Source organism: Zerene cesonia, chromosome 12 (genome assembly GCF_012273895.1).
Source record: "Zerene cesonia ecotype Mississippi chromosome 12, Zerene_cesonia_1.1, whole genome shotgun sequence".
Taxonomy (NCBI): domain Eukaryota; kingdom Metazoa; phylum Arthropoda; class Insecta; order Lepidoptera; family Pieridae; genus Zerene; species Zerene cesonia.
The window spans coordinates 6355017-6372673 of record NC_052113.1 but is presented as its reverse complement, the minus strand read 5'-3'; the positions used below and the strand labels follow the sequence as shown (position 1 = coordinate 6372673).

At 35.2% G+C, this 17657-nt stretch overlaps 1 protein-coding gene across 3 annotated transcripts in view; it reads left to right on the top strand.

The window, feature by feature from the left end:
- The window catches only part of LOC119830667 (sarcolemmal membrane-associated protein), a 20343-nt gene extending 7780 nt beyond the window's left edge, over nucleotides 1–12563 (top strand). For all 3 annotated transcript variants that reach the window (XM_038353742.1, XM_038353741.1, XM_038353743.1), the window contains 11 exons: nucleotides 1974–2108; nucleotides 3027–3131; nucleotides 4013–4231; nucleotides 4615–4764; nucleotides 5161–5262; nucleotides 5708–5860; nucleotides 6353–6446; nucleotides 6591–6686; nucleotides 7430–7536; nucleotides 8516–8728; nucleotides 9900–12563. In XM_038353742.1, the coding sequence (XP_038209670.1) occupies nucleotides 1974–2108; nucleotides 3027–3131; nucleotides 4013–4231; nucleotides 4615–4764; nucleotides 5161–5262; nucleotides 5708–5860; nucleotides 6353–6446; nucleotides 6591–6686; nucleotides 7430–7536; nucleotides 8516–8728; nucleotides 9900–10586 (2061 nt within the window). In that variant the 3' untranslated portion in view covers nucleotides 10587–12563. The remainder of the gene's footprint in view (nucleotides 1–1973; nucleotides 2109–3026; nucleotides 3132–4012; nucleotides 4232–4614; nucleotides 4765–5160; nucleotides 5263–5707; nucleotides 5861–6352; nucleotides 6447–6590; nucleotides 6687–7429; nucleotides 7537–8515; nucleotides 8729–9899) is intronic.
- Nucleotides 12564–17657: the final 5094 nt, after the last annotated feature.

The following is a 17657-nucleotide window of genomic DNA, read 5'->3' as shown; positions in this document are numbered from 1 at the left end:
TGACAGATTCGAAATTCAAATGTAATATTTTTTTATAATTAAGTGTAACAGTATTTATGGCCAGACTAAGTATAGTGCCTTGATTAGAGATGCATGATGCGTCTGTCTCGAATCATATCAAATGCATTTTAGCCTTTACAACGAGAATTGGATTACAATGAGCACACACATATTATTCGAGTCGTCTGTTATACTAATATTATTATAGTAATTTAGTATAACGTGCTAAATAAATTTAAAATATACCACATCTATCGTTAAACGTGAGCAGCTCAAAGTAAATTTCGTCCTTGGATAGAACATTTAGCGTAGTATCTACAAAATGTCCAAATTAGCATTGAGATATTACACGAGTTCAAACAACAAACTCCAAAATAGGTTACGAAGTAGGTACGAATGGAACGTTTATAAATTAATAAATGTATGTATTGCGGGAATGTTACGATTTATCAATGGGATGTTATTTCGTTATAATAGTATTATGATCCATGATTACTGTTTTATCAAATTCTATAACGTCCGCTTTTAACACCAACATCTATATACATTGCACATACTATATTTTAACACCATTATCAGGATAAATAGTTTTTAGTTTTTTAAATAACAGTTCACTGCATTCAAGTGGAAAGTTTAATAAAATGGGGTCCAACAGTTAAATCGATAAAAACACCGCCTGTTACCATAAAACATGATGAGTTACGTGCTACATTGAAACGGGTTTAGCATCCTTTTAATTGACGTAAATTTATATACACCTAGAGGCAGTCGAGTTTGCGACTTGCGACTTCATTGTTGCGGCTTTGTATAGTTATTGTTTTCACTGGAGCAACTTGTGGTCACTCACTTTAAGCATCGAGTTTCTATGTAAATTATTACGTATTCTGAGTACTGTCATAATTGAATAAGTTCAGATGATTATATTTTATAATAAATAAAAATAACTATCATTCTGCTCGCAGCTTCGCTTGTGAAGTAAGAATAAATGACAGTCCCGAGGTTGAAACTAAAAAACTCGTTAGATTTATAAATAACTATATATAATTCAGTTGATAGAACTTCTTATTCAGAGTTTTTTTAATTTCAGAGAAATATTTACCTACTGATGAATGAATACTTAATATCGTCCATTGTGGTATATTCCACATAAATTAACATCAAATTTTAGGGGCTTTATGTTTTTGTGTTATCTAGCGAATTGGAGCATGGATTTATTTTTTACATGCATCCAATTGATTATTTTTATTTACTGTATGTTTACTAAAATAAATGATGATAATAAATATCTTGAAGTTACCAAAACATTTAAAGTATTCATATGTCCAGTTGTTAGTGGTTTAACTTGATCTAATATAAAAGCTTTGATTGAAAATAACCTTTATTAAAGATCAGCGCGTAGTAACCCTGACCAGGGGACATTGCATGTAACAGAATCAATGAAATATAAAGTGCAATCATTATACCTTCCTATTCATTATTAGTTCAGGGTCGAGGTGCTTTTAAAAATATATCTCTAAGATTAAAGATTAACTAAGATTATGATAAAAATATGGCTTTTTCGCAAGACGTACACTTTTTTAATTTATTGCTGTAAACTAGATAATTTTTCTAATATACTTAATCACGATTGCAAAAGCTTGATACCTTCGGCACAACACACGCCTAGTTACTATGTAGATAAATGTCTCTTTGTCTTCTAATTTGCATGTGCGTACTATTCTCAGTACCTACCTAGTATTGTGTACTTTGCTGTTCTGGGAACTCCGAACGGATAGTCGGGCGTAATGCGTACCCAGATTTATTATTTGTTTCAAGTGATTATTGTAGAAGTGGTTTGGAGGTTAAATTCACATCAACAATTAGAAAGTGGACAGCTCAACACTAAGAACAACTCTCAAAGGTTGAAATAGAAATAGGTGGTGAACATTACTTATAGATAAAAAATAATTATCATTAAAAAATTTTGTTTCCAGGACAACCAAAGCAGTAACGGCACGTTTATAAACAACAACCGCTGCTCGTTTGTGAAGGAACCGCACCAAGTGTTCTCTGGCGATGTTGTGCAGTTTGGGATCCCCGTGGTCGAGAATATTGGCAATTCAGAAAAGGTGAGCTTAAAATCTACGGCATAAAGATGAAGTTTGTGTGTTTGAATGGAACTTTGTTTTGTTGGATGGACATTTATTGAGGAAGGTTTTTATATTGAGAATAAGAGGGGCGTATCAAAGAAAAATGTTGCAGATATGGGAAAAATATATGTTTGTAAAGGTAGACGAAGTTGCGTGGGTCAATCAGTAAAGTATATTTATATCTTATAAACTATATTGTTTTTTCCTGATCGATGTCTAAAGATAGGTATATGTGGTTAATAAATTAAAATCTACTCCCACAGGAGGGTTTTGACTTACATGCTAAAGAAAGCTGTGTTATAAAAACTGCATTAAATAATTGTAATAAAATAGCATTATTATTTGTAATAAACCAATGTAAGGTTACACAATTATGTGAACAATCACACCTTCTGACCCCACGGTCACGGTAACTGACCATTGCAACAGCCGGGTCGTTAACTAGCGGGTATATGTATAAAATTGTGAATGCGTGCCCTGTATGAATATTTGCCCTTAAGAAAAACATCAAGAATCTATTTTTATCTAAACTTGAACGTACTTTGGTCTATACCTGTGTGTCAATCCTGCTATCCTACTAATATTATAAATGTGAAAGTTTGTAAGGATGTATGTGTGTGTTTGTTTCTCTTTCACGCGAAAACTACTGAACCGATTGCAATGAAATTTGGTACGTAGACACCTGGACAACTGGAGTAACATATAGGCAACTTTTTATACCGATATTCCTAAGGGATACGGACTTACGCGGGTGAAACCGTGGAGCGCAGCTAGTTATAATTATAAATATCAGATAATGCATCTATTTTCATTTAATTAAATTAGATCTGAGTTATGGGTTTAATATAAATAATGTATATATATTACAGATTATACAGAATGCAATTGCTTTTACAGAATACATTTCCACCAGTGGTTGCACTTTTAAAGCTGTACCATCCTGATGGCACGGAGGCGAAACTGCATCTTGATGAATTATATCAATTAAACAATTATGTGCAGGTGGGTTTTTATAGTATATTTAAATGTTTTAAATATAAGCACTAAAGAACTGATTTTTTTAAGGAAACGTTTTTATTGAATCACACTAATATGATAAATGTGAAAGTTTGTTTATTTGGATGTTCGTCCGTCAATCACGCTGGAAGTAGTAAAAGGATTTTAATGAAATTTGGTATACAGACAGAGTGTGAACTGACTTGGGTGATAGGATACTTTTTATCCGGAATAAATGCTCCCTTGGAAGGAATCTTAACACCCGGGCGGAGCCGGGGCGAGCGTCTAGTATTTCAATAAAATCTAAGAAATTTATAATTAATAACCCAGACAAAGAATAAAATTACATCTTAAGAATGACTTAAATATAAAGCTCCTTATAGATAAATGTGATTATTTGGACGTATTTAATGATTTCATGTATAAATGTAGAAAAATTTTATGTAAAGTCGTTTTTAGGTATATATGTAACTACAAAATTTCTGCTTAGATATTATTGGTTTGGCTTGTTATTTTTAACACGCTACAGCCTGCATAATATAATATCTAGATTTTAAGGACCAGTCTTATGTAAAGGATTCTAAGCCCCTAAACGATATATGCTAATCAACTTTCCGCCCGCGGCTACCCGGCATAATCAATGGAAATTCCCATGAGAATAAGATGTCATACCGCAGTATAAAACAGCCTATGACTTTCACTACTCTCCTAATTATCTCCAGATACACAATTGATATCATAAAATCGCTTCGATTTGACGTGAAATAAAGACTAACAAAAAGAATAACATACTTTCGTAATTATAATACTAGTTAGCATGACGTTATTTTATTACGTGTATTTTTTTTAGTGCGACGTAATAATATCATAATCTGTTTGTATCGCAGGAGGCGATCCAGCGCGAGGCGTCGCTGGAGACGCGGCTGCGCACGCTGCGCGAGTGCGTGGAGCGAACGCGCGGCGAGGCGCAGAGCGCGTGGGAGCTGTTCGTCGGCGAGCAGCGGCTGCTGATGCGCGTGCACACGCTCGAGGCGATGCTCGCCGCGGGCCGGCACCCGGACGCGCACCACGTGGCGCAGCTGCTCGCCGACAAGAAGAACTATCAGGTGCGGCCGCTGTTTTAACGTAACCATGATATGAGTTTAAAGCGGATTCGTATTACATGATATGAATAGCTGTATGAGGTATTTTTAAACTTATGTAGCTACATAGTGATTCTATGAAGTGTGTTTATTGAGAAAATCGTATAAAAATTTTTGTCTTATAAAAAGCCTGTAGCTTAACAATAGTCCAATCCAAGCATAATCCATTTATCGTAAGTTTCGTGAGTATTGAAGTGATTATGGCAAAGTATTATTATAAATATCACAAGTGGCTATGGCTATTATTATTGATATTTCTTACATTGTAACAAAATATTTAGTTTAGTGTAAATTCTTTGTGGAATTAGTAGTATTGTCATACTTGATTTTCGACACTGCTTCAACAGGAAGTGGCGCTAGAGAGCCTTCGGACGGCGCACGAGCAGCGGCTCGCGCTGGAGGAGAGCCTCGAGCGGCGCAGCCGGGAGGCGGCCGCGCTGCACAACCACAACTGCGCGCTGCGGCTCGCCGCCAACAACGCGCTCGCTGAGTTGCAGGTCGGGTGCGCTTTATATCGGTGGTAGTTAAGCGTCTCAACGTTTGAGAGACCTGATTTTAGTATGGTAAAGCGGTCCGCCCTGACTCCGCCCGTGGTACATATATAGCCGAGACTTTTTCAAATTGGACCAGTAGTTCATGAGATTAGCACGTTCAAACAAATAAAGAAGCAAACTCTTCAGCTTTATAATATTAGTATACATATATTGTTTGAAGCGAATACATTTACAGATTTTATCGCTTATACGTGCAATACGAACGAAATTGTGGAACATATAGTTTAAATAATACCATTTTCATCCAATAATGTTAAAAAAAATCACATTAATGTAATTGAAAATAATAAAATAAATGACCATGTTGTATAAAAATTGGAATAAAGCAATATTTTACAGAAAATGGCAGCACGATGCGAGCGTAAAATGTGTGCGGCGCGACTTGCAATATCCACCGCCGAGGAACGCGAGAGCGCCCTGCGGAAACGATTACCACTCACTGTGAGTAGTTACAGATGTAATTGAAATAATTTTTCAATTATAAAGATTATTAATAAATATAATAAGAATTTTCATTTGTCATTTACTATAGAAATCGTAAAAAATACCAGGCCCCATATAATATATACTTTTACAATTGAAAAAAATATGTAAAATACTAATAATCCATATATACACATATACGACATACTCAGATATTTGTGCATTGATGGTTTCTTGATGCTATTCCCTAACTTTGCATTAAAATCTTCAATAAATAGAAAGGTATTGGTAAACTTTAAAAATTATTTGTCCTTTCAAGTTCCAATAACTATTTTAAAAAATTAGACTTATTAAATATTGTAGTAATTTTTGTTTAAATATTTTTAAAGAGCCCAAAAAAAAAGAAAAGTGGAGTGTTTGGTGGTGGAGCTTTTTAGGAAAAAAAAATATATTTATGTTACAGTATTCAGTACAAAATGGCGAGGCGAAAATGTTGGTACTCAGTCCAGATAGCAACAAAATACAAGACTTGAAACGAAGCGGCTCCCTCGAGGAGGCTGTTAAGACACTGCCCGATTACATCAAGATGTTATTGCCTCACAGTGTTCTCAGTAAGGTCAGTTAATAACAAGAGCAGTTGTATCTCAATTTTCAGTCGAAAAGCTCGAGATCAGACGAGCATGAAGCGTTGATTTCGCGATGAAGTCGAAAAAGCGAAACAAACAAAAATGGCATGTCCAAGAATTAATAGTGAGATGATTTGACATCTCCCACTTGGCCGGTGTGGCGTGGATTATGGCCTGGAACTTCAAAGCAGGTCACTGCAGTGAACTTAAATATATTCCACTATTTTAGTGATTTTGTCAATTATAACTTCAATTCGTAGTGTGACTTTTATGTGTAGTTTTGAATTAATGCTTAGAGGTGACTGTCGGTAATATTATATCATTGAAAGTTTGTTTTGGGTGTTATCTCTCATGTAATATAATATATGAACATAGAAAAACTAGAAAATTCTATTTTTCTTATTAATGTAACTATGGTATATTAGAATTAATGAACTATACGTATTTACTTAATTGATTAATTTTTAAACATCTTTTTACAGGTGGGAATAAAAGTGATCTCGGCTGACGGCAAATCTGTAAAAGACATCGATTTAATACTGAAGAAAAATATGATTAATAATACCGAAAATAAAGGTTTGTATTTTTCTTTTCTTCCAATTTATTATTATTGTTATTTTGTGACTTCGCTAAATGTCATATAACTAAAGGTATGCGACTACGTCTACCGGCTATAAAAAAAATGAAACAATCATAATAAAAACCATTTTATATTCACAGAAAAACAGCAAGAAGAAGAAAGCTCAGGGGCGAGTGGTGAAAAGACAGATGAAGCCAATTCATGTGAGGACGACGAGAAAACGCGACTAAATCACGGTACGAGTTTTCACTTATTACACTTTCATTACATTTGCTAGTCTAGACAAGTAGATAATAATGAGCATATAGGCTAATCTATATGATTATAAATAAAAATAAGTCGGGTTTTCCTTCCTGACGCTATAACTCCAGAACGCACGAACCGATTTCCACGGTCTTGCATTCGTTGGAAAGGTCTCGGCTTCCGTGAGGTTTATAGCAAAAAAAATCAGGAAAAATTTCAACAGACAAGCGGGAAAATCATTTTTCACATACAGCCATCTGGTGGCGAAACGGAGTTCGCCGGGTTTGCTAGTATGATTATAATTAAATCCATCTCTGTGACATATTTTATACAGATCTGATATGTAGTTTTGGTATGACACTACACATTTATCCATGTTTACAAAATTTTGAAGATACTAAATGAAATATAATGCAAAAAGACATTCTAAGACATAGATATAGTCATTTATTGTGTGTCCATCCTTCCCTTTTATCTAACAAAGTTATAATGTACTCGTAGCTTAGAAAGGAATAGAAACGTCAAAAGCACATGTAAATAAACAGAAATACAAATGTTGGTTTATTGACCTCTATTTGCATTAGAAATTTAAAAGGTTTTTGAATGTGGTTGGTGCAGAACCATATAGTGACGTGTAAAGATGTAGTTTTTCAATTGACTGAATTTAAAGAAGCTAATAAAATGATTGATATAAAAAAAACTGTTTTGGTTAATCTCTAAAATTAATACATTACAGAGGGCGATAACGAAGTAGAGTCTTCTAGTCCCCTGGACGGCGAGCTTCATGCAGACAACAACGCCAACTCCACGTTCACTGAGGCTGATAGCCGAGAAGAATCTCCTGTGAGTCTCATATTTGAATTTCGCTTATAAGCACATTTAAACATTTTATTTAACTTAATTATACCCGCAATACCAGAGCAATTTTTTAGGAAGCAAACTTAATAATATGAATATTAAAGTAGCTTTTCTTAAAAATAGAAGTAATAGATACTATGCAAGAAAGATTTTTTAAATTATTGTTGTTTACAGGTTGCAACCATTCTAATAAAAATGCCATTAACAGAATCTAATTTAATACAAGTAAATTTAATTTAAGATGAATTAAATTGTTTACAAGAAACTTACTTTTACTTTTGTTTTTTTACATAATTAATTGCTTTATTGCCCCATTTGTATTGTTATATATTAACTTACTATTTGGAATGAAGGGATGGAATACAATAAAAAAAATTGACATTTATTAATCACTAGCAGTCCGCCCCGGCTTCGCCCGTGGTACATATATAGCCTATAACCTTCCTCAATTAAAGGGCTATCTAACACTGAGAGGATTTTTTAAATCGGACTAGTGGTCCCTGAGATTAGTGCGTTCAAACAAACAAACAAACTCTTCAGCTTTATAATCTTATATATAAAAATCAATTGCTATTCGTTAGTCTCGCTAAAACTCGAGAACGGCTGAAGGGATTTATCTTATTTTGGTCTTGATATGGCCGTGGAGGTCTAGGGAAGGTTTAAAAGGTTGGAACGATAAGGAAAATATGTCGAAACAATAATCTATGGCGTTGTGATATTCGCCGGGACAGCTAGTATTAAGTATAGATAAACATTTTATATGCCAAATATATATTGGAAGCAAAATTATTTTGCTAAACAAAATATTTTGATTGTTGGCTATTTTGCTAAACAAAATACATTGATTGTTGGTAAGTTTGTTGGTTGTGATTTGTTCAGCGCGAATTTAATTTATTACCAAAAATGTATTTTATTTTCTCAAACTATTTCATTAAAGCGGCTTAACAAATTTGTGAACCGCCAGAGCAAAGCGGGCGTCGAGTACGCGAACATCCTGCGCGTGATGGCCGGCCTCAACGAGGAGATAAAGGCGCTGCGCGAGCGGCTCGCGGCGAGCGGCGCGGAGAACGAGCAGCTGCGCGGCGTGCGCGACGAGCTGCTCGCCGCCAAGGAGCCCGCCGAGCTGCCCGACACGCACGACGCGGCCACCTACCGCGCCACCATCGCCGACCTGCAGGTGCCACTTTACGGCATTGAGAACTAGCGCTCTGCCCCGGCATCGCTTGTGTTAAGCTTTTTGCTGTCCATAACAACTCTTACTTGTGTTTTAACAATGACGTTAAAAAAAGTTTCGTGAATTAGTTACATTAGGCTATTTGTTACGCTTTACAGTATAAATAAGCAAAGTCTATGCTTGGTGCGCGGGTGTCACTTTATTCCGTTACGCCTATGGTTACCGCAGATTTGTTGTAGATATTTATCTTTCGTTAAGAGCTATGAAAGTGTCATTTTTATTGTCGTGGCATGAATGACGTGGCATACAGGGAAAACATCGATAGTTGGAATTATGTCATTTGTGTTAAGTATGTATTGTTCTGGTTTAATAATAATTATAACGAAGAATTTTAGAATCATTTAAAAAGTTTAAGTTATATTTATAAAGTTCAAGTTTAGTGATGAAATTGTCATTGTGCCTTAAAGGGGTCATTTAATTTAAAACTTGCCTTTTCGATGTCATAATATTACATTTGCGAATTAGGTACTTTTGTTCTTATATCTACATATTATTGTACTTTGCTTACGGGAATAATTTTTACAACATGGCACCACACGTTTCACCATTTTAATACAAAAACAAATACAATATTTCTCGCGCGGCGCGTATTTTTTTACACTCATCAAGTGTGTCAAGAAAAAGAGGTTTATGTTTCTACTTATGCTTTCCGTTCATACTTAGTGACGTCTATGGTCGAGTTTTACGCTTAGCAACAAATAAGGCGATTCATTTTTATTTATATAGACTAGCTTTCCACCTGCGACCACAAACATGATACCATAAAATCCCATCCATTACAGTATAAGAAGGATACACTTTATTAATATTGGTAAGGAAGCATGGATAGAGAAATCGTCATCCATTTTCATTTTAATTTATTTTCTCTTAAAATATGTGATAATGAAATGAAATAAAATGTTTTCTGTGGTAACAATAGCAAATTGAAAATAGTTTTATTAAAAATGAAATATTGTCAATTGTTATTATTGAGTGTGCTATGAAACAATGATACTAACAATGTTAAGATATATAATGGGAGGAGATAGGTTTAGGAGAATGGAATAAGGTGCATTAATAAAAGATGTTTCTAGTTATCTTATTTATTCATTTTCATCAATCAAATCTATTTCAGGCTCAACTCACACGTTCGACAGTCGCGGAGGAGGCCAACATGGCAGAGATAAAGCGGCTCGCGTCCAACGCCGCCGAGATGCAGGCCGAGCTCGCATTCCGTCCCACGCGCGCCGACATCGATGACCTCTCGGCCGTCGTAGGCAGCCTGCGCGCCGAAGTGCTGGAGAAGGACAAGCAGATACAGCGCCTCCAAGCCGCCATCGACAAGGAGACGAAGCAAGCGGACACCGTGGACAAAGCGGTCGAAACGTCGCCGGAGGAGCTGCGCGACCCCTCGCCGGACGACAGCATGGACGCCAAGAAGATCTCGGCCGAAATCGACGAGCTGTTCCGCCTCGACGACGACGACGACGACGAGACGGAGTCGACGGCGACCGAGATCAACAAGGAGGAGAGCGACGAGAGGAGAGGAGAGGAGTGCGCGCTGGGCGAGTGGGTGCGGCTGGACGACGAGCGGCGGCTGCAGGTCAGCCTGCAGAACGGCAGCCTGCACGCGCTGGAGGAGGAGCTGGTGCGCGCCAAGGAGCGCTGGGCGGAGGTGTGCGCGGAGCGGGCGCGCCTGGCCGCGCAGCTGGCCGCGCTGCAGCGCAAGCCGCTGCGGCTGGACGCCTCGCACGCGCTGGCGCTGGCCGTGCCGGTGCTGCTCGCCTGCCTCTACTACGTGCTGCTGCCCTACATCTCCTGATTGACGGCCACCTGGGACCCGCCCGGGTACGCTTAGCGCCCGCCCGAACGTTCTCGCTCTCCAAAACTTTTGCTCACTATTTCTCGTGCGGTTCTTTTTATAAAATACGAATATCGACTTTCCGTACGAGTGTCCGTTCGACGGCGGCCATACATACGGATCGGCGCGCGCCGACCGTGTACCTCGATTCGAATATTATATTTATCGTTTACTGTTCGAAGGCTGAGTATTTATGTACTAGAGTAATTTAGAGTATATTATGGCGTTAGAGATTGTTTTGATGGCCTTCGTTTTGGTAAATTTAGTGCGCGCCGCCGATTCGTATCGTGTGCGCGGGTTTCGACTGAACGATCCGATTGAGCTCGTTTCGGAAGTGCCATTTGAAGTGACGTGACTACACCGGGCCTCGGTACACGTTTGGGAACGTTTGTGTAATATAGTATTGTTTCTGTAAAAAGTGTCAGTATCTTATAATAGAAATTAATATAAATTTGTTGTTGATATCTGCCATAATAAATAACTGTATATTATTTTAATCTTAAGGCCTAACGACTGTTCTACTGTGTAATAAATTTGTCGTTATATGGTTCGTGTAAATTCTAAATCGTTCTATAGGTAGACTATCTCGCAACGGCAGAAGGCTCACTTATTCTACGCATATTGTAGCGGGCGTAATTTGTTACACTAGACGCTATCTGCGTTCTTAACCGAGCATACCTGTGCCGCCTTCTTGAAATAGGCTATTGAAGAAAAAAATATGAATATATTCTGCTGTGTTCTTATCTACGTTGGATATTGTTCATTTGTGTGTTCATTCTCTATGTATAGGATTGCGTCGTCGATGGACCGCCATCATTTTCTTAGAAAGAGATAATACGTATGTATTTGAATTGCAACAACGTGACTTTTTTCTGAAATACTAAGTAAATCGAAATTATGTAATTTGACCAATAATTGTATAACCTGTCTTAAGCAAACCATAAAAATTATTGTAAATTTATATGGACTGAGATTTTCATGTTTAGATAGATGCGGCTCTCAACAAAAATGTTATGTCACACAAATAGTGATAACAATTGAGTAAGAATCGACTTCGGAAATTTAGTGCAACGTTTGTAATGTGAAGTTGATAGTGAATATGTAATAATTTCGAATTAAGAAATGCAAGGGCGACAAAGTTCTCATTACTATCGAAAGCTGCACATATCATGTATAGTTAACGAGTGGTTATGGGCATTTACATTTATTGATTTGGTGGCGAGCTAATTTTGAATCATTTGCATTTTTCTAGTCTTTAGAATCGACGTCGTTTGCGTTGCGTGTCATTCGATATTTCAGTATCGATTTTTTTTTATTTGTTTTCGTATCGAGTGACACTATCGAATAATTTGATTTTACGTTACACTTCGAATCGAATACAGCACTTACAATCGTCGATGGGTTTTTTTAGAATAAAAATTAACACATTAGAGATGGCAGTTTAGTTGCAATACTCACAGTTAGTTAATTTGATGTAGATTTTTGAGTTGTCTAAATAAGTCGTGCTTATTGTATTGCATCGTTTTGAATATGTTTTGAATGATGTAATAAATGACGGTGTGTGTTTTATTCGTACGGCGCTTGCGATCTCGGCGACCTTAGAGATTGCTTCGCTCTGTGATGTCAACGCCAATAGATAATTTTGTAACAAACATATAACTAACAAATTATATTAATTATCATTAAGGTAAATATAACTACCACGTTGAAACACTATCTTTTTATTGAATATTTATTTTTATTGTTGCACATGTATTGTTATGTTCGATGTTTTATTATGCGTTTAAACCACCTTATTGTAAATAGATGTATTTTGTAATCCTTATGTTTAGTTTCATTGCGTCGAAGACTTTTATGTTGTATTTTAAAGAGTAAATAATATTGCATTCAATGTGGATGTACTGATAAATTTATTGGAAATAATATTGATTTGTTTAAGTATTCGTTTTATTTTCTCATCATTTCTTAAATAAAAGAGGCTGCTATAGATGCGGTACATTGCCTAACTTTTGAAATCAGTTGGTAGGCTGGAGTCGCAACAAGGATTTTTTTTTATTTTTATAACTGATATGTAAATTTCTGTAAATTAGTAGATTATAATTATATTTAACAAATAGCTTTCCTCGGTCGATATCGCCTTTGTGATTAAAGGTATACTCAGGGAATGTGATGATTGACCAAGTGAAAATTTGTCTTAGATGTCTAGCCTGAGAGTATACCTTTATAAGTCCAGATAAAAGTCAAAGCATGAACAACCACTTCCTTTTGTCTTAAAAGAAAGTCAAACAAAGAATTTTTTAATATTATACTAAGGATAGAGTACATGCTCTTTTTGGACTTACTGTAGCTAATTTGTCCATGGGTTAGACCGATGAAAAAGTACGTCACGGGAAAATATGCATTAAAATAAAACAAAAAAATCTATACATACTAGCTGACCCGGCAAACGCTGTTCTGCCTTATTCTTATCATTTAGGGTTATAAAAATAGTTATTGGCTGATTCTTAGACCTACCCGATATGCACACAAAATTTCATTTTAATGGTCCACCCTTCTCGGAGGAGTAAGGTAACTAACATTGTGACACGAGAATTTTATATATAAAATTTTATGAATGCTAAAGTAACTGTCTGTCGAATCGATGCGAATGAAATTTGATACGGAGATAGTTTGAGACATGAGATAGGGTCCAAAAATATAGACACAGAATAGTTTTAATCCCGGATATTCCACGGGAACGGAAATTTCGGGGGCGGAAACCTTGTTGCACAGAAAAAGTTACTTACTATTCATCATTTGTCTGGATGAAATATAATTAAATCTATCTTTAAGAGCAAATGTGGACATAAAGCAACAATTCTTTACAGATTTATGAACTTTTATACCTCAAAAGTAGCCTATCATATGCTTAGCCTATCATGGCTTAGGTGCAAATTGAACAATGAATGAAAAAATTTGTATTAAATATTAGTATATAATATCCTTCTTTTTTATTTTATCAAATATGTGTAGGAGAAAAAAGGATAGCCCAACCCCAAAACAAAATATGACTTATTAGCCTTTTCAGACGGCATCTGCACTCTTGTCCTAATCGATCGCACTTTGAGAGTTTGTTCGAATAGGTACCTAATTTTCTCCTAATAGGTACTTAATTTGTTTTTACTATTCGGACGCAGAGAATACTATCTTAAAAATCAGTTAATACTTCCTTGATATGTAAATTGTGTAACTGATTGTTTTATGCAAGTATGTAAATAATAATATTTGGAAGGAATTAGGGTCAATCGGCACTTCACGTATCGCGTTTTTTCCAAGGAAAATACAAGCGTGAAGATCTTAGATGCGTGAGGGAAAAATTGTTCAGATGTGAATAAATATTTCTGCCCTTTTTGTAATGTTTTAATGTTGTTTTTGTTGTACTTGAAATATATTGTTTTTAAATGTTTGTAAAATATATCTACACATAGAACAGAAATAATGCCACCATGCTGCAGGAATCGAACCTGCGTATTTGGCTTTTAAATTTTTTTCTATTATGTATGTTTATCAAATATTTAAGCATTTAAAGCAGATTTTCAACCGACGACAAACCGTAGAGGTTCTTATATCGACGTGTTTATTTTTCTGACCATTCGAAATTTCTTACAGATCCAGTATTCCGATTTTAATAGTATTTTTTTTATATAGATATTCCATGCGAATTTAGAAAAGGCATATCGTTACTGTGGGGAAAAAAAGAGTTCCAGTTTTTTCGGCGCTTTAATTTTTTGTCAAAATGTTTCACATAAAAAAAAGAAAGTGCTATCTGTCTTTATTTTTTCTTTATTTATGATCCCCGTCTCGTTTTTGATAGATTGGCGAATTCTCTTTTTATATCACGTAACAACCTTTGTATTCCTGTTGTACATAATACTTTTTAAAAAAGTTTTCTACCTCTTAAAGTCTTAGAAGGAATGATTATCATGAAACCAGGTTTGATGCTACAATATTCGAACGTTCCGGTCGGTCGGTAAAAAGGTACACTATTCCTAAAATTAAATTACAATGTCTTCTAAATTTAAAAGTATAACAGAATTTTTATATCACGTACATATGTCAATCTGTACAATATATTCTTAATATAAAATGATTCAACGTAGGAAAATGAACAAAAACAATATCATATTAAATAAGATCTGCGAAAGTTGGTAAGGATGTTTTTTGTCGATTTTTGTACCTTGGTTTATATTATATATTTTATATATTTGATAGTCAACGCCCTAAGACAATTACCTGAATTAATAAATAAAATGATTGGCTAAAAATTTTACGGTTGAAAGTTACAATAAAACACATTACAATTTATTTTTCCATTATTAACAGAATTTGAAGTAATAAAATATTAGGTGACTAGATCGTAATATTAAGGACATATTTCGTAATTTTTTTATTTGTTACTGCCAAAGTGTATGAATATTTACACTAACTTTAAACTACTGTTTACAATTGTATAACTATTTTCGCGAATTTAATCTGTAATTTACAAAATCGTTATTTAAACATTCTTTTATTGAGTTTTATACTTACATCCTAATAAATAAGTATTTTTCACTCCTTTAATCCTTTTATTAGAGATAAGCTTTGCAGTAGAATAAGTTGCCGACGGCGGACGCGTAACGCGTAGCACGCCGTTATTTATTTTTTAATTTATTTGGATTGAGCATTTAAGGACCTACTTTTTTATTTATGGAGTAGTATTAAAATATTACAAAAAGTGAGGATGATGATTACAAAATAATAATAATTAATTTGTATTTGTAAAAGAAACAAGTTAATTATTTGTATTATTTAATTTTTAAGATATTAATGATTAACTTAAAAAGTATTTTCAATTCTGCATTAACAACTACTTGTAAATTTAAATTATATCGTCATAAACATTATTTCGTGATTTTATTCTATGTGTAATGAAATAAATAAAATAACCAGATAGCTTTTTGTATGATTATTTGAGTTTTGGTAAGTGAAATGGAATAATATGTAAATTTTCCTACCTTACTGTTACAAAACTGCAATTGAATTACTCGTCTGTTTGATATTCTTTTAATTACAAAACGATACGTAACAAGTAAAAACTGTAACACATTTTTAAACAATAAGAATATCGTAAAATTTAAAATAATTGAAATTCACATCAATACTTAAAAATAGAAGAATATAAATTCAATATACATTCATGTTATTCATTTTTATACGACGGCAGGCGCACGATGTAGTTACTTCAGGTTTCTGTCATCTTCATTAACTTCTTGCTTCAACATTGTTCTCTGTAGTCAATACGTATAAGCGATACAAACGGACGAAGATCCCACCGACCCGTGAATGTCGGCCGAGCTGGGAATTTCGTCCGGGCGTAGCACTTGATACTTTTCTTCTTTTTTCATGTGGAGGCGTCTTCGTATTTTCAAATAGGTAATCTTAAAACTACTTAGTATTAACAAAATGAATAAAATAAAAAAATACAATTTACAAGCATAAAATTCTACATCATGGAACACAAACAATATGAAAGTAAAAGAAAAGGCCTTAACAAATGGTACAATAATTACTTGATGATAATTAACGTGTGTTGCGAACGCGGCTGAGGTAGCGCACCAGTGCCGCGCTACCTTCCGTCGACCTTCACTTGGCACGGAGCGAGTGAGCGATTGTCTGAGAAGCGTGCGGCGCCGGCGTCGGCGGTGAACGAACTCACCTTGACAAATGCACCATTTGGCATTGTTCGCGGGAAAACCGGCGGCCTTGCGCCACACCGCGCCGCCGCGCGCCTCCCGTCGGCCAATCGCGAGCCTTCGCGCCACAGCCTGCGCCTGTTTTGGCGGGAATCACTTGCTCGCGCTCTCCGTTTGGCGCGCGTGTCGCTTAGCGTCAGCATGGTACGGTTTCAGTGTGACCTTTTAGCACAAACCTTTATAATTTCTATGCGGGCTAAGCTATAATATACAACAAAATAAAACTAAACAGAGTATTGAAACGCGTGGGTTTGCGCGGGCGCATGGTAACTACTCTAATTACGTCGTCATAATTACAAAAGCGATGTTGCCGAGCAGTTTAATTATTCAATTAATTATAGCGCGCCGCATTTCGCCACGAATAGATAGTGGTTATCTGGTCACACTTGACTGAGTTTCAAGCTGGGTAATGAGTCAAAATATGAAATATGTACATAGTTAATTTAATTAAAAATATACGTAACTTAAAACCGTGTAAATTATATCTAGTGCTAAAATAAAAAAATTATAATTAATAACGTAGTTTCACTAATTGACCATTCATGTACGTATTAAATAGTTGCTAATATAATTAAAAATAAAGACGATAAATTTTCAGCAACAGTATTCTATGAACAAAATGGCGACCACGACATAGGAAATGACGTCAACTCCGACGCCTGCGCTGCTTCAATTTGCTTCGTAGAAAATCAATATGAACTATCAGGCCTACCTAGTTTAAAAGATGATGACCAATTTTAAAAAGAACCTTATTTAACGTATCTATTGTTGAACATTTAAAATATTCAATATTTTCTGGTACTTACAAATAATAAATCTACTTTCAGGCACATCTATCATAATTGACATTTGGATTTAAAGAGAAAGATATAGCTATCATTTACATTTAAATTTTGTAAGTTCTATTCACCGCAATATATTTTACTGTTTAAAATACTCATACGTAATACTTTCGTTACTCAAAAGATTAATAAAAATGTTTTTTCGTTTAACAACAAAACAGTTTCCTTTAGTTTTTCAAATACTATTAAATATAATAAACAATAAACAACATAAGTAATAGTATTGAGTCTACGGTTACTAATACAGCTACGGCGTAGCACTGCATTGAAAAACAAATCCTGCCGAAAGGAATGATTCCCAGGAATGAAAATATGAGGTTAATACAAAATAATAATTATCAATCTTATTCAAATTTGAATTATAGTTTATTCCAGAGATACAGTGAGGGCCTGTATTTTAAGCATAAGTCCTACATCTT